Genomic DNA, 12,825 nt, shown 5'->3' with positions numbered 1-12,825 from the left:
ACCCTGCACCTTCTCAATTGACATTAACAAACCAACTACCCTGCACCTTCTCAAATGACATGAACAACACAGATATGCCAACTAGTAGCCTATGCTAGCTCTCTTTTATTCACTCGCATGCATAACACATTGTTCAACAGTCTGCTAAGCAACTGGACATCAGCAACCTGAGAGCATCACTTGTAGCCAGGAGTATCCAACAATACTGAATGCCCTTTACCTCATCCTACTATAGGCATGGAATAAAAAAAAAACTAGGAGCACTTGATTTAGCTCACTCAGCGTTGCCAGGTAGGCAACAGGTGTTTTCCTGTTTGGAACACTTCCATTGGTCCTTAGATGCAAGCTTCACCCAGAAGCCTTTGCTCTGCTTACATTTTGTGTGCATATTCACACGTAGTGTGCGTAAAACTTGAAAGAATGGAATATTTTCAATACCACTGAAATGTGTCACTGTCATCGACGCCAGCATGTTGGTGATGTCAAATGAATGTAGCGATACCCTGACACACAGTAAGTGTCAGCAATGAGATGCCTGTAAGATTGGAGACAACACGTCAGGCTCTGTGTGTAGTTGCACTGATGAGTAAACACCACACACACACACACACACTGTTCCCAGGAAGCAGCATACAGAGGCTTCCCCCACCCCTGATGATATGAGTAGCACTATGTAGCAGACATGGTGGAAGGCTGGGGGGGAGCCTGTGTTCAACAGCTCAACATGAGAGACGGGAGGCTGCATGACAACATACTGTCATTTTAAGCCCGGGGCTAGAGTTGCACAACAGGTGCTGAGAAATGACCCAGCCAGGGGGCCTTTGGTAACCATATCTGGGGCACTGGCTGGGGTTTAAGCACACCAACACAGATGAGTGTTCTCTGTACAGGGATGTAGGCTATGTGAAGTTGTTTGGTAGGAATAGTTTGGCTGACTTGTCAATTGTTTCATTCATCATCCATGTTGGGTGTCTGAATTGAAGCTGAGTGAGGTACTGAAAGAGAAGGTTAACTTTGCAAGCCATATTTGCAATCTCGAGCTAGCTCTGCTTTCTTGTATCATACGAATGTCTGTTGAGAGAGACTGTTGAAAGGGAAGTAGAAGTCTATGGCTGTACTCCACGCTTCTCCCAAAATCTGCACTTGCACTTTCCTTGTCATGGATTTAAAGAATTTGGATTGGTGTAAGCATTGGCCGGAGGGAGTTTACACCATAACGGGAAGTGTTCAAGTGCACACTTCAGGAGATCTGTGCAGTTTATGCTGCATACATGGTAGATCAAATTAAGCCCCATAATTATAATGACCTTTTTCTATTATTTTATTAATTACAGTGTGACATGGAGGTGGGCTGGAATTCTGATTAAAGATGATGTCACCTAAGTGAAATCATTGCCTCGGTCTGTGAGATCCCCTCTCCACTCAATGACGCTGTTTCTGTAATGGCTAATGGCAGAGCACATTACTCTGTCGTTAGCGGTGATGCTGCTCTGGGATGTTAATTAGGACGATTTCCTCGTTTCTGATGGTGTGAAAATGCTGAGTTAGTGAATCCACTTCATATTTTCGTAAATTCGTGGCGGCTAATTTGCAATTAACTATCAGGGAGGTGAACCTTCTTTGTACTGTACAGCTGTGTGGAAATCATATTATGTCTATTACTGTGTATTATATAATATGATGGCTATTACTGTGCACTATATAATATGATGGCTATTACTGTGCACTATATAATATGATGGCTATTACTGTGCATTATATAATATGATGGCTATTAATGTGTATTATATAATATGATGGCTATTACTGTGTATTATATAATATGATGGCTATTACTGTGCATTATATAATATGATGGCTATTACTGTGCATTATATAATATGATGGCTATTACTGTGCATTATATAATAGGATGGCTATTACAGTGCATTATATAATATGATGGCTATTCCTGTGTATTATATAATATGATGGCTATTACTGTGCATTATATAATAGGATGGCTATTACTGTGTATTATATAATAGGATGGCTATTACTGTGCATTATATAATATGATGGCTATTACTGTGCATTATATAATAATTTGGCTATTACTGTGAATTATGTAATAGGGTGGCTATTACTGTTCACAATATCATATGATGGCTATTACTGTGTATTATATAATATGATGGCTATTACTGTGTATTATATAATATGATGGCTATTACTGTGTATTATATAATATGATGGCTATTACTGTGTATTATATAATATGATGGCTATTACTGTGCATTATATAATATGATGGCTATTACTGTGCATTATATAATAGGATGGCTATTACAGTGCATTATATAATATGATGGCTATTCCTGTGTATTATATAATATGATGGCTATTACTGTGCATTATATAATATGATGGCTATTACTGTGTATTATATAATAGGGTAGCTATTACTGTGTATTATATAATATGATGGGTATTACTGTGCATTATATAATATGATGGCTATTACTGTGTATTATATAATAGGATGGCTATTACTGTGTATTATATAATATGATGGCTATTACTGTGCATTATATAATATGATGGCTATTACTGTGCACTATATAATATGATGGCTATTACTGTGCACTATATAATATGATGGCTATTAATGTGTATTATATAATATGATGGCTATTACTGTGTATTATATAATATGATGGCTATTACTGTGCATTATATAATATGATGGCTATTACTGTGCATTATATAATATGATGGCTATTACTGAGCATTATATAATAGGATGGCTATTACAGTGCATTATATATTATGATGGCTATTACTGTGCATTATATAATAGGATGGCTATTACAGTGCATTATATAATATGATGGCTATTCCTGTGTATTATATAATAGGATGGCTATTACTGTGCATTATATAATATAATGGCTATTACTGTGTATTATATAATATGATGGCTATTACTGTGTATTATATAATATGATGGCTATTACTGTGCATTATATAATAGGATGGCTATTACTGTGCATTATATAGAATGATGACTATTACTGTGTATTATATAATAGGGTAGCTGTTACTGTGTATTATATAATATGGTAGCTATTACTGTGCATTATCTAATAGGATGGCTATTACTGTGTATTATATAATATGATGGCTATTAGTGTGTATTATATAATAGGGTAGCTATTACTGTATATTATATAATAGGGTGGCTATTACTGTGTATTATATAATAGGGTAGCTATTACTGTGTATTATATAAAAGGGTAGCTATTACTGTGTATTATATAATAGGGTGGCTATTCCTGTGTATTATATAATAGGATGGCTATTACTGTGTATTATATAATAGGGTGGCTATTACTGTGTATTATATAATAGGGTAGCTATTAATGTGTATTATATAATAGGGTAGCTATTACTGTGTATTATATAATAGGGTGGCTATTACTGTGTGTTATATAATAGGGTAGCTATTACTGTGTATTATATAGTAGGATGGCCATTACATTGTGTGGAAACAAGAAAGCTTTGACTGCGTCATGATTGAAACAAATTCCACCGAAATGAATACCTTATTTCTGCTGTTCTGCTTTCCTTAAATGAAGGATATTGTTGTGGATGACTGTAATTAGTCAATAATTAAGATGGCTGTAAGGACAGGATAGTGAGCATTTGAGAGGATTTGGTGTAGGCGGCAGCAGTAACACACAGTCCTGCTAGCTGCAGGCTATCAAATATTAGCTGTGATAATTCTTGTCATTTCAATGGCGTCATTAGTGTATGCTAAACCGGCAGTTGGTTTTCTGTTTGATAATTGCTGACATCAGAGTGCAGGACTTTGTTTACTATTTGAATAAATCCTATATAGATGTATTCACACATTTAGTTAAAATATAGTTTATTTCAAATAGTTAAAATAGAGAAAATATAGAGAAAATATAGTTTAGTTAAAATCTGTGTTTTGTTTACATTCAATGAGAGGTGCATATTTCCCTTAACACCTTTTCTCTGGCCAAGATATTTCCTCCAAAGACTTTAACTTGCTCAGTGATTCAACTGTAGCTTTGACTTGTTTGACTTAGTCCTCTTGGGAGCATAGAGTCTCCAACATGGCTCTCCTCCTCACTCTTTACTGTGTGAGGGCTTTTGTACCTGTGGGTTTGTAGGAACTAACTCTCCCCCTCTTCCTTCTCCTCCAGCTGTCCCGTTCCCGCCAAGTCACCGACTCACAGCCAAGGAGGTGTTTGACAGCGATGGGAGGCCCAAAGTGGACGTGCTCAAAGGCCACCTGACCAAGGAGGGCCGCGTGGAGGAGAGTGTGGCCCTCAGGCTCATCGGCGAGGGAGCGGCCATCTTGAGGGCTGAGAAGAACCTGCTGGACATAGAGGCCCCCGTGACAGGTTAGTGAGTAAAACACACACAGACATAGACATACACAGACCAAACTAATGCCTGCACACACACACTTCTTATTCCCGAAATCTAGAAGTTTCTACCTGTGATGGGGAGTCTACCTGGTTGTGTGTGGTGGTTTACAATACCCAAAGTCATTCTGTAGCCTAAATACTGCAATGCGTGTTTGTTTGAACTTCTCCCTCCCTTCCTCCCTCTCTCTGTCTGGGGCGCCCTTATACAACCTTCTGACTTTTCCCACTTCCCCTGAGTATGTGAGTCACCGCCAGGCTTTGAAGGACGTGCGTGGGCTCTGCTGCCCATCACCAGAACGCTGTAACAAGCAAAGGGCAGAGGGACATTTTAAACTGGTTCACACAGTCTGACCAACCAAGGCGATGCTAATTGTTGAAATGCCCTTCTGGTACATATAGACTTGAAAAGGAAAATGACTCTGACACACACATAGACGTATTTGCCCTCATGGAGAGGTGAATAGAGTTTTTCTTTTCTTTTCGTGTCACATAACATTTTATGTGAGCCAGTGAAATGGATTGAAATGTAATCCACTTCCTAACCATTTGTTATGAGATGCACTAAACCTTGGTCGAATTTTTAAGGTTGCTCGTTTAGTTTAATCTTACATTTTTACGCGAGCTGTCATTTTTGTGTGATTCCTGACACTTTGATAAGAACTAGTCAGATTCAAACCTATGCAAACGCATTGTTCTCTCTCTCTCTCTCGTCATTAAGTCAAGTGTCTCAGTCATAACCCAATTAGACTTCCTAATGAGCTTCTTTGATGGGGGCTTAATGAGAGGCAGGGGGCCAGTCTTAGGAACTAATGGCAATAGATCACATCCATGAAGAGTTCTAAGAAGAATCTCCTTTGTATGTTTTGTTTCTGACTCTGTTGTGCAGCCTACAAGGAAATGTAGCATTTGATACTCTCTTTCTCTCTAAAGTCTCTACACTAGAAACCAAGTCATTACTCTCCAGTTTGGCCCTGGCTAATGCAAATATGACTGACTGTGTTTGAATCTGTGTCTACTGTGCACAGCAAATATCTGTTAGTCCCTTGAGCTAAACACCTAGGTATTAGCTTGGGTATGGCTGACTGGCTGGTAGACACAGCTCCTTACATGAGACTCAAACCCATGGAACTCAAACCCATAGCCTTAAGGTGATGATGGAAGATGGCAGGGTGCCTAGGTGCTGTGCTGCTGCCCCTCTATTTGTGGCTGAGTGTTGCACAATGTGCTGTAAATTATGTCTCCACTGTCTCTGCCATGATCATAGAGCCATAGAGCCACAAATCATAGAGCCATGTGCAGTCTTCACAGTATATAATAAGGGAGTGTTAGGGCACTGGTTCCTATGTGTTAGCATACGTTTTAAGACAAAATGGTTTCTATTTTAGTTCTGTCATACCACCAAAGTTGGTGAAATCATGTCGATGTGGTTGTTTATTTGAATTAATTCATATAATTTTGTTATTTCTCTGAAACATGTGGGTGTCAAAAAAGGTTTTTATTCTGAATGTGTAAACGTCTTTGCTTTTTTAGTTTAAATTACCATTAAAAAAAATTTAACAGTAACTATATGTTAAACTAATGGATGGCAAACTGCCCAGCTAGCACATTTGGTTCTTTGGAAGTTGTGGAGATATACGTTTTTGGTTTCCCATTGGTTCTGGGAATGAAGCCATAAGTTTCCTGACCAGTAAAACAGAGTGTTTTTTCAATGGAAATGAGAGAAAGGGGAATACCTAGTCAGTTGCACAACTGAATATATTCAACCTAAATGCGTCTTCTGCATTTAACCCAACCCCTCTGAATCAAAGAGGTGCGGGGGGCTGCCTTAATCGACATCCACATCATCAGCGCCTGGGGAGCAGTTGTTGTTGGGGGTTAACTACCTTACTGAAGGGCAGATTATCTACCTTGCCAGCTCGGGATTCGAACCAGCCACCTTTCGGGTTACGCTCTTAACCGCCACCCCCAAATTACTTAAAATAAATGAAATAATGTTCTGAGAACATGTTTCAATAAGACTTTTAATAACACTATTAGCTTGTTTTTTCCCAATTTAAACGTGAACCTTTATTTAACTAGGCAAGTCAATTAAGAACAAATTCTTATTTACAATGACGGCCTACCCCGGATGACGCTGGGCCAATTGTGCACCCCACTATGGGACTCCCAATCACAGCCGGATGTGATACAGCCTGGATTTGAACCGGGGACTTCATTGACACCTCGTGCACTGAGATGCAGAGCCTTAGACCGCTGCGCCACTCTGGAGTTTGGGTTAACGGCTTTGAACTCCAGCACCGATAGGACACATGGAATCCATCGATCACGCAAACACATTTATTTTTTATTGTGGCATGGCATCAGTGAGATTCAAACCTATAATCTTCTTTTCTCTATCAATGGAATGAGTCCACTGCACTGCATAGATGGAGCTACTGTAGTATATATACCATGTTATTTGTTTTAAATAAAAAATCTGTTCATTTTAGTCTATTCAAACAGACCCCATTTCAAAGGAAACAAGTACTCATTAAGATCAGGTGTGGCCAATTAGTGGGCACAGCCAACACACCTGAACACACTTAACAAGATGGAGAATAAAACTTTATGTTGATGCTGAGAACAGGCATATGTTTTTAAATAACATTCTTTGAAAGTTTTCTTAACTTTTTTAGAACAATTTGAGGAAACCTGTATGAAAAGTAATGCTGATGTACTGAAATTCCCACAGAAGAACGTTGTTTCTTAATGTTCTCTGGACTATTTGAGAACATTCCCAATGTCCAGCCAGTTGGAGAGCATTCATAGAACATTACCTGCACCATTCAAATAAAGTTGTGGGAAGGTTGTATGCAAAATAACCATAGGACGCTCTCACCAAGCTTTGAGAAACATATGGTTCTCAGAACGTTATGTGCTAGCTGGGTGTATTGCATAATTGCATTATTTCAAAAATGATGCTTGGAGAATAAGTTTGGTAGCTCCATAATGCTGTATGTATGGTCCCTATCTCATTCTCAGCAGATCATATTGTGTAAGCAATACCTCTCATTCCGTAGTAAAGAAAGAAGCCTGGACCTGCACTTCATCATTGCTATCTTCCAGAGAAATCAGTTGTATGTGATTGGTTCTAAAGTGTAATGGAGAGTGAGAGAAAAGGCTTGGTTGTGTGTTGGTTGTGAATCAGCCTGGGGGATAGTAGAGTCAGAGGTAGGGGTTAACATGAGCTACTTCTACTCCCACTCCTACACCCACCCCCCGCCCCTCTCCTACTCAACAGTCCTATTCTACGGCAATGATACACACGTATACACACGCACACAAACACCCATCCACACACACACACAAGGCCACATTTTCTGTTGGAAAGAATACATCCTTTTTTTCTCACTCATACTGTACAAACGAAACACGCTGTGTTTTCTCCACCTCATTCTACCCTCTCCTCCGTCTATGTGATGTGTCTTGGCTGAATGGCCCTCCTGAGACAAACAACACACACACTCTCTTCCTGGTTGTGCCAGGTGGCATCTGGGCTTTCATGGGGGAACCAGGCCACAGTGTTAGTCCATCAGGCCCAAACTGCTCCTGACACAGCTCCCTGCTGAATCATTCAGTCCAACAACCTGTAGCTACGTTCTGCTATTGCAAAAAAACTGCAGTAATGACTTAACTCTACAACCAGCGAGAGAAAAGAGCATTTTCTCTACCAGACCTTTACATCCCGGTCTCTCACATATAACACATGAATACTGAACAGATCGCGAGCTGCATTCCATATACACTACTACTTCACTCCAGGCTGGAACTCTTCCCAGAGACTCGGCGTTGATCTCCGAGGTATTACCGATCTGCTCAATCAAAAGAGGATTTTGCACCGTCTGCCTTCCCCGGTGGATCACACCAACTCAATGAGCTTGCCTCTGGAGTGGCCTGTGTAGGTTATTGAGCCGCACTAGATTGCATAAGTCAGCCACCCACACACACACACACACTGCTGTTGCTGACTGACGATATGTTGTTGTTCTCTATCGCGCAGTTGCACTGGATGGCGAGAACAAATCCTAGCTCACTTGAGATAATGTACTCCCACCTGCTCATCTCATATGTGTGTCGTGATTGCCTGTGCGTGCTTGTCTTCATGTGTGTGCTAATAACAAAGCCCAGAGGAAAGCCATTGTATCTGCTATGAATACTGCCTACTATCCATTGTGTCCAGCTGACTACAACATTTACATTTTAGGGATTTAGCAGATGCTAAATCCTTATCCAGAGCGCCTTACAGTAGTGAGTGCATACATTTTCGTACTGGTCCCCCATGGGAATCGAACCCACAACCCTGGCGTTGCACGCGCCATGCTCTACCAACTAGAGCTACACGGGGCTACAACTCACTGTGGCCTGGCTGCCTATTCATCAGGTCGTCACCTTGACCCCTATGTCACTGACTATTCACTCTGACAGCCACTTCTGTCACCATGGTGTTATCACAGAGAGAAAAAAACGACACAGGTTGGCTTTGTCGAGATCTTCAGATCCACCCACACACACACACACACACACACACACAGAGAGAGAGCACATCCTCGGCACTGCAGCGTTTAGTGTAACCTTTTGTTGCTTCATCATGTCCCTCTATGCCCTTTGTGTTCTTGGATTGTTTGTTCTTCTCATTTTATGTCTCATTCCAGTGTGATGTTGAGTAAGTCACTTTAATTGAGTTCATCCCAGCTTTTGATAGAATAATGTTTTGTTCTGGTATGCATTCATGCTTCATTGACCAGAAATGAACCAGAACTGTGCTATCAAAAGCATCATATAGACCAAGGCTCTCCAACCCTGTTCCTGGAGAGCTACCATCCTGTAGGTTTTCACTCCAACCCTGTTCCTGGAGAGCTACCATCCTGTAGGTTTTCACTCCAACCCTGTTCCTGGAGAGCTACCATCCTGTAGGTTTTCACTCCAAACCTGTTCCTGGAGAGCTACCATCCTGTAGGTTTTCACTCCAACCCTGTTCCTGGAGAGCTACCATCCTGTAGGTTTTCACTCCAACCCTGTTCCTGGAGAGCTACCATCCTGTAGGTTTTCACTCCAACCCTGTTCCTGGAGAGCTACCATCCTGTAGGTTTTCACTCCAACCCTGTTCCTGGAGAGCTACCATCCTGTAGGTTTTCACTCCAACCCTGTTCCTGGAGAGCTACCATCCTGTAGGTTTTCACTCCAACCCTGTTCCTGGAGAGCTACCATCCTGTAGGTTTTCACTCCAACCCTGTTCCTGGAGAGCTACCATCCTGTAGGTTTTCACTCCAACCCTGTTCCTGGAGAGCTACCATCCTGTAGGTTTTCACTCCAACCCTGTTCCTGGAGAGCTACCATCCTGTAGGTTTTCACTCCAACCCTGTTCCTGGAGAGCTACCATCCTGTAGGTTTTCACTCCAAATCTGTTCCTGGAGAGCTACCATCCTGTAGGTTTTCACTCCAAACCTGTTCCTGGAGAGCTACCATCCTGTAGGTTTTCACTCCAAACCTGTTCCTGGAGAGCTACCATCCTGTAGGTTTTCACTCCAAACCTGTTCCTGGAGAGCTACCATCCTGTAGGTTTTCACTCCAAACCTGTTCCTGGAGAGCTACCATCCTGTAGGTTTTCACTCCAAACCTGTTCCTGGAGAGCTACCATCCTGTAGGTTTTCACTCCAACCCTGTTCCTGGAGAGCTACCATCCTGTAGGTTTTCACTCCAACCCTGTTCCTGGAGAGCTACCATCCTGTAGGTTTTCACTCCAACCCTGTTCCTGGAGAGCTACCATCCTGTAGGTTTTCACTCCAACCCTAATCTAGCACACCTGATTCTAGTAATTAGCTCGTTGATAAACTGAACCAGGTTAGTTACAACTGGGGTTGGAGCGAAAACATACAAGAAGGTACAGAAGCTCTCCAGGAACAGGGTTGGACACCTCTGGTATAGAGTTGGCTTGCATTGATTTACAGTTAGTATTGCTTACAACATGCAGTTAAATCCTGGTCATGAGATTGATCTTAAATCACACATTATAAAACTGAATAGTCGTAACTTGTTATGGCGCAAAGTGTTAGCGCGTTGTGGTTAGCAGCCATGTGAAAAGTCCTTTGTATTTAACAAGTTGGTGTGAAAAGCCTCTGAAAGTTACATTCTTTCATTGTAGGGTTGTTTCCATAGTGATCATGGTCAGCCTTGGTGTACAGTGCTGGCTGAGAAACCAATGAGCGAGAGGGATTTTGACTTTCTATAATTCTATCATTTCCTTTAATGACATATGATTAGGGGATCGATGCTGCCTTACAAACATCTACCTTTTTGTAGTAAGCGAGATTGAACATCCACTTTGCACAGTGAGCTGCGTCTCAGACAGCGTGAATTGAATAGCATTTGTAACACCATACTGTTGACTCTGAGAGGAAGCGCATTAGAAATGATAACCCTTTAAGTCTAAATCCAGAAATTAAACCATTTGCAAAGAGTGGGGATTCTCCAAAGACAAAATGACAAAATGAGAGTTTACGGTGCATATGCGGAGGATAAATTCTCTCTTCTCTTCCTCGTGCCTCAGGGGGTTTGCAACTCGAGCTAATGGCTTTCCTTCAACAGATGATAATTGGAACTGTCTTCAATACAGTTCTACGGGCTTACTCTCGAAATCTTTAGATGCATGCTTAAAGACAGGCATGCAAACAAATCAGAGGATGGTTTTGGTATTCATTGCCAAGGACCCATTTAATATCAGTGCTATAGCAACTGTGTTTCAGGCAACTGTAGTTGGCTGGCGTTGTCTTTTGCTACTGTATATCAGTGTCATTTTTTAACATGAATGTTCATGTTGTTTAGCGTTTTCTCACTGAAATGTAAGGTTAGAAAAATGGAGGGGGAATTATCGACCAATGTTTGTGAATAGCCCACACACTCAGAATATAAATACAGTATTTGTTTTGTTTGTTGTTCAAACCAATCAGGGAATTCTTTGTGTGATAATATAAACTATGATTGGCTGGTCGTGAAGGTTGACTGGCAGCTGGATATGGCACTCTGCTCCGACCACTGCAATGGGTCTACAAAGAAATGACTGGGTTGTTCCTGGCTGGTCTGGGTTCTGTAATCACAGTCCCAGCATGCTTGCTGTCAGTGTGTGGCCAGCGGGTGACAAACATCGGAAGGCCCTGTGGGCTGTGGCTCCTTGGCTCTCCGGGGAGCAGTGGGCCAGAGGGGCAATGGAAAACCAATTCTATTTGACTGAGTGGCGAATGGAGTGATCATGGAGTGATTGAGTCAGGCCAGTCACAGTGTGGGTCATGTTGGGTTGTTGACTGGAGCGATTGATTGATGGATGAGGTGGGGATGTGATTAACATCAAAGTTGTCACATTAGTGTAAAGTAGACCAATGGGACTAAATAAGTTAATGCCCCATCACTCTGTTATTAAGAATGGAGAGCGGGAGAGTACAGTACATTTTTCGCCACTGCATGTTACCATACAATTGCAGACAAGAACAACACTCTATAGTTGAGATCTCAACAGGCATTGGGATACATGTTTTTCCTCCATAATAGCATACTTGTGTTCCTTAATAATAATAATAGGCTGTGCAAGTGATGTTCCTTTCATAGATTTCAGTCAGTATTCTATGAATAAAAAGCACAGGGAAGTGACTCATGTCATAGCGAGACAGACATATTTTATTCTATTAAAGATGCCACCCGGAGTCTGAGAAAGAGGGAAATGTTGGCGCTTCCATAATGTAAATGTTGATAGGAGCTATGGCTGAACGACAGCTTTATTGATTCATTTGTCATGTTACCTCATTATACTCTCACTAACATTATACCCTCACTACCAACGAGGTATCAGTGTACAGCTCTTTCCAGTGGTGCTTGTAAGAATAAAATGGCCAATTCAAAAGGTTATTGGGTTATTGAAGAACTACTCGTATACTGAGTATAATGCTTTTTTTTTTTTTTACTGTTGATAAGTAGTCTTGCTATATCTCCCTTCACATTTACAGTGGTCCTTCTTGGTTTGAGTAAGGTCCAACGCGACAGACATTCTGTAAAGGTGTTGCATTTATCTTGAAAGAAAACAGGAACTTGACACAATGTCGAGGGTTTGGCAAACTCAAATGTTTTTAACGCTAAGAAATGTAGTCCGATACAGTATAAGAGTAGGTTAGGTCATGTTGATTGGTGGCGCAGGTTAGTCAAAGCAGAGCTCACTATGTAATGCAGCACTAAGTCGCTTGGTTTTCATGTTTTATGCATGATGCGTGTAGTATTATGAAAGGATACAGGCGAGACAACACCTTTTTGTACCAGTTGATCCAGGTTCAATTGGCTGGCAACATTACAGTACAGAAACAGA

The 12,825-nt window shown here is 41.1% G+C and overlaps 1 protein-coding gene across 6 annotated transcripts in view; it reads left to right on the top strand.

The window, feature by feature from the left end:
- The window catches only part of LOC110531778 (serine/threonine-protein phosphatase 2B catalytic subunit alpha isoform), a 97,517-nt gene that overhangs the window by 39,278 nt on the left and 45,414 nt on the right, over window positions 1–12,825 (top strand). For all 6 annotated transcript variants that reach the window (XM_021615190.2, XM_021615188.2, XM_021615187.2 and 3 more), the window contains exon 2: window positions 4,212–4,412. In XM_021615190.2, the coding sequence (XP_021470865.1) occupies window positions 4,212–4,412 (201 nt within the window). The remainder of the gene's footprint in view (window positions 1–4,211; window positions 4,413–12,825) is intronic.

This window comes from Oncorhynchus mykiss, chromosome 9, assembly GCF_013265735.2.
Source record: "Oncorhynchus mykiss isolate Arlee chromosome 9, USDA_OmykA_1.1, whole genome shotgun sequence".
Lineage (NCBI taxonomy): Eukaryota > Metazoa > Chordata > Actinopteri > Salmoniformes > Salmonidae > Oncorhynchus > Oncorhynchus mykiss.
The sequence above is the reverse complement of the archived record's forward strand: the minus strand, read 5'-3'. Positions and strand labels throughout refer to the sequence as shown.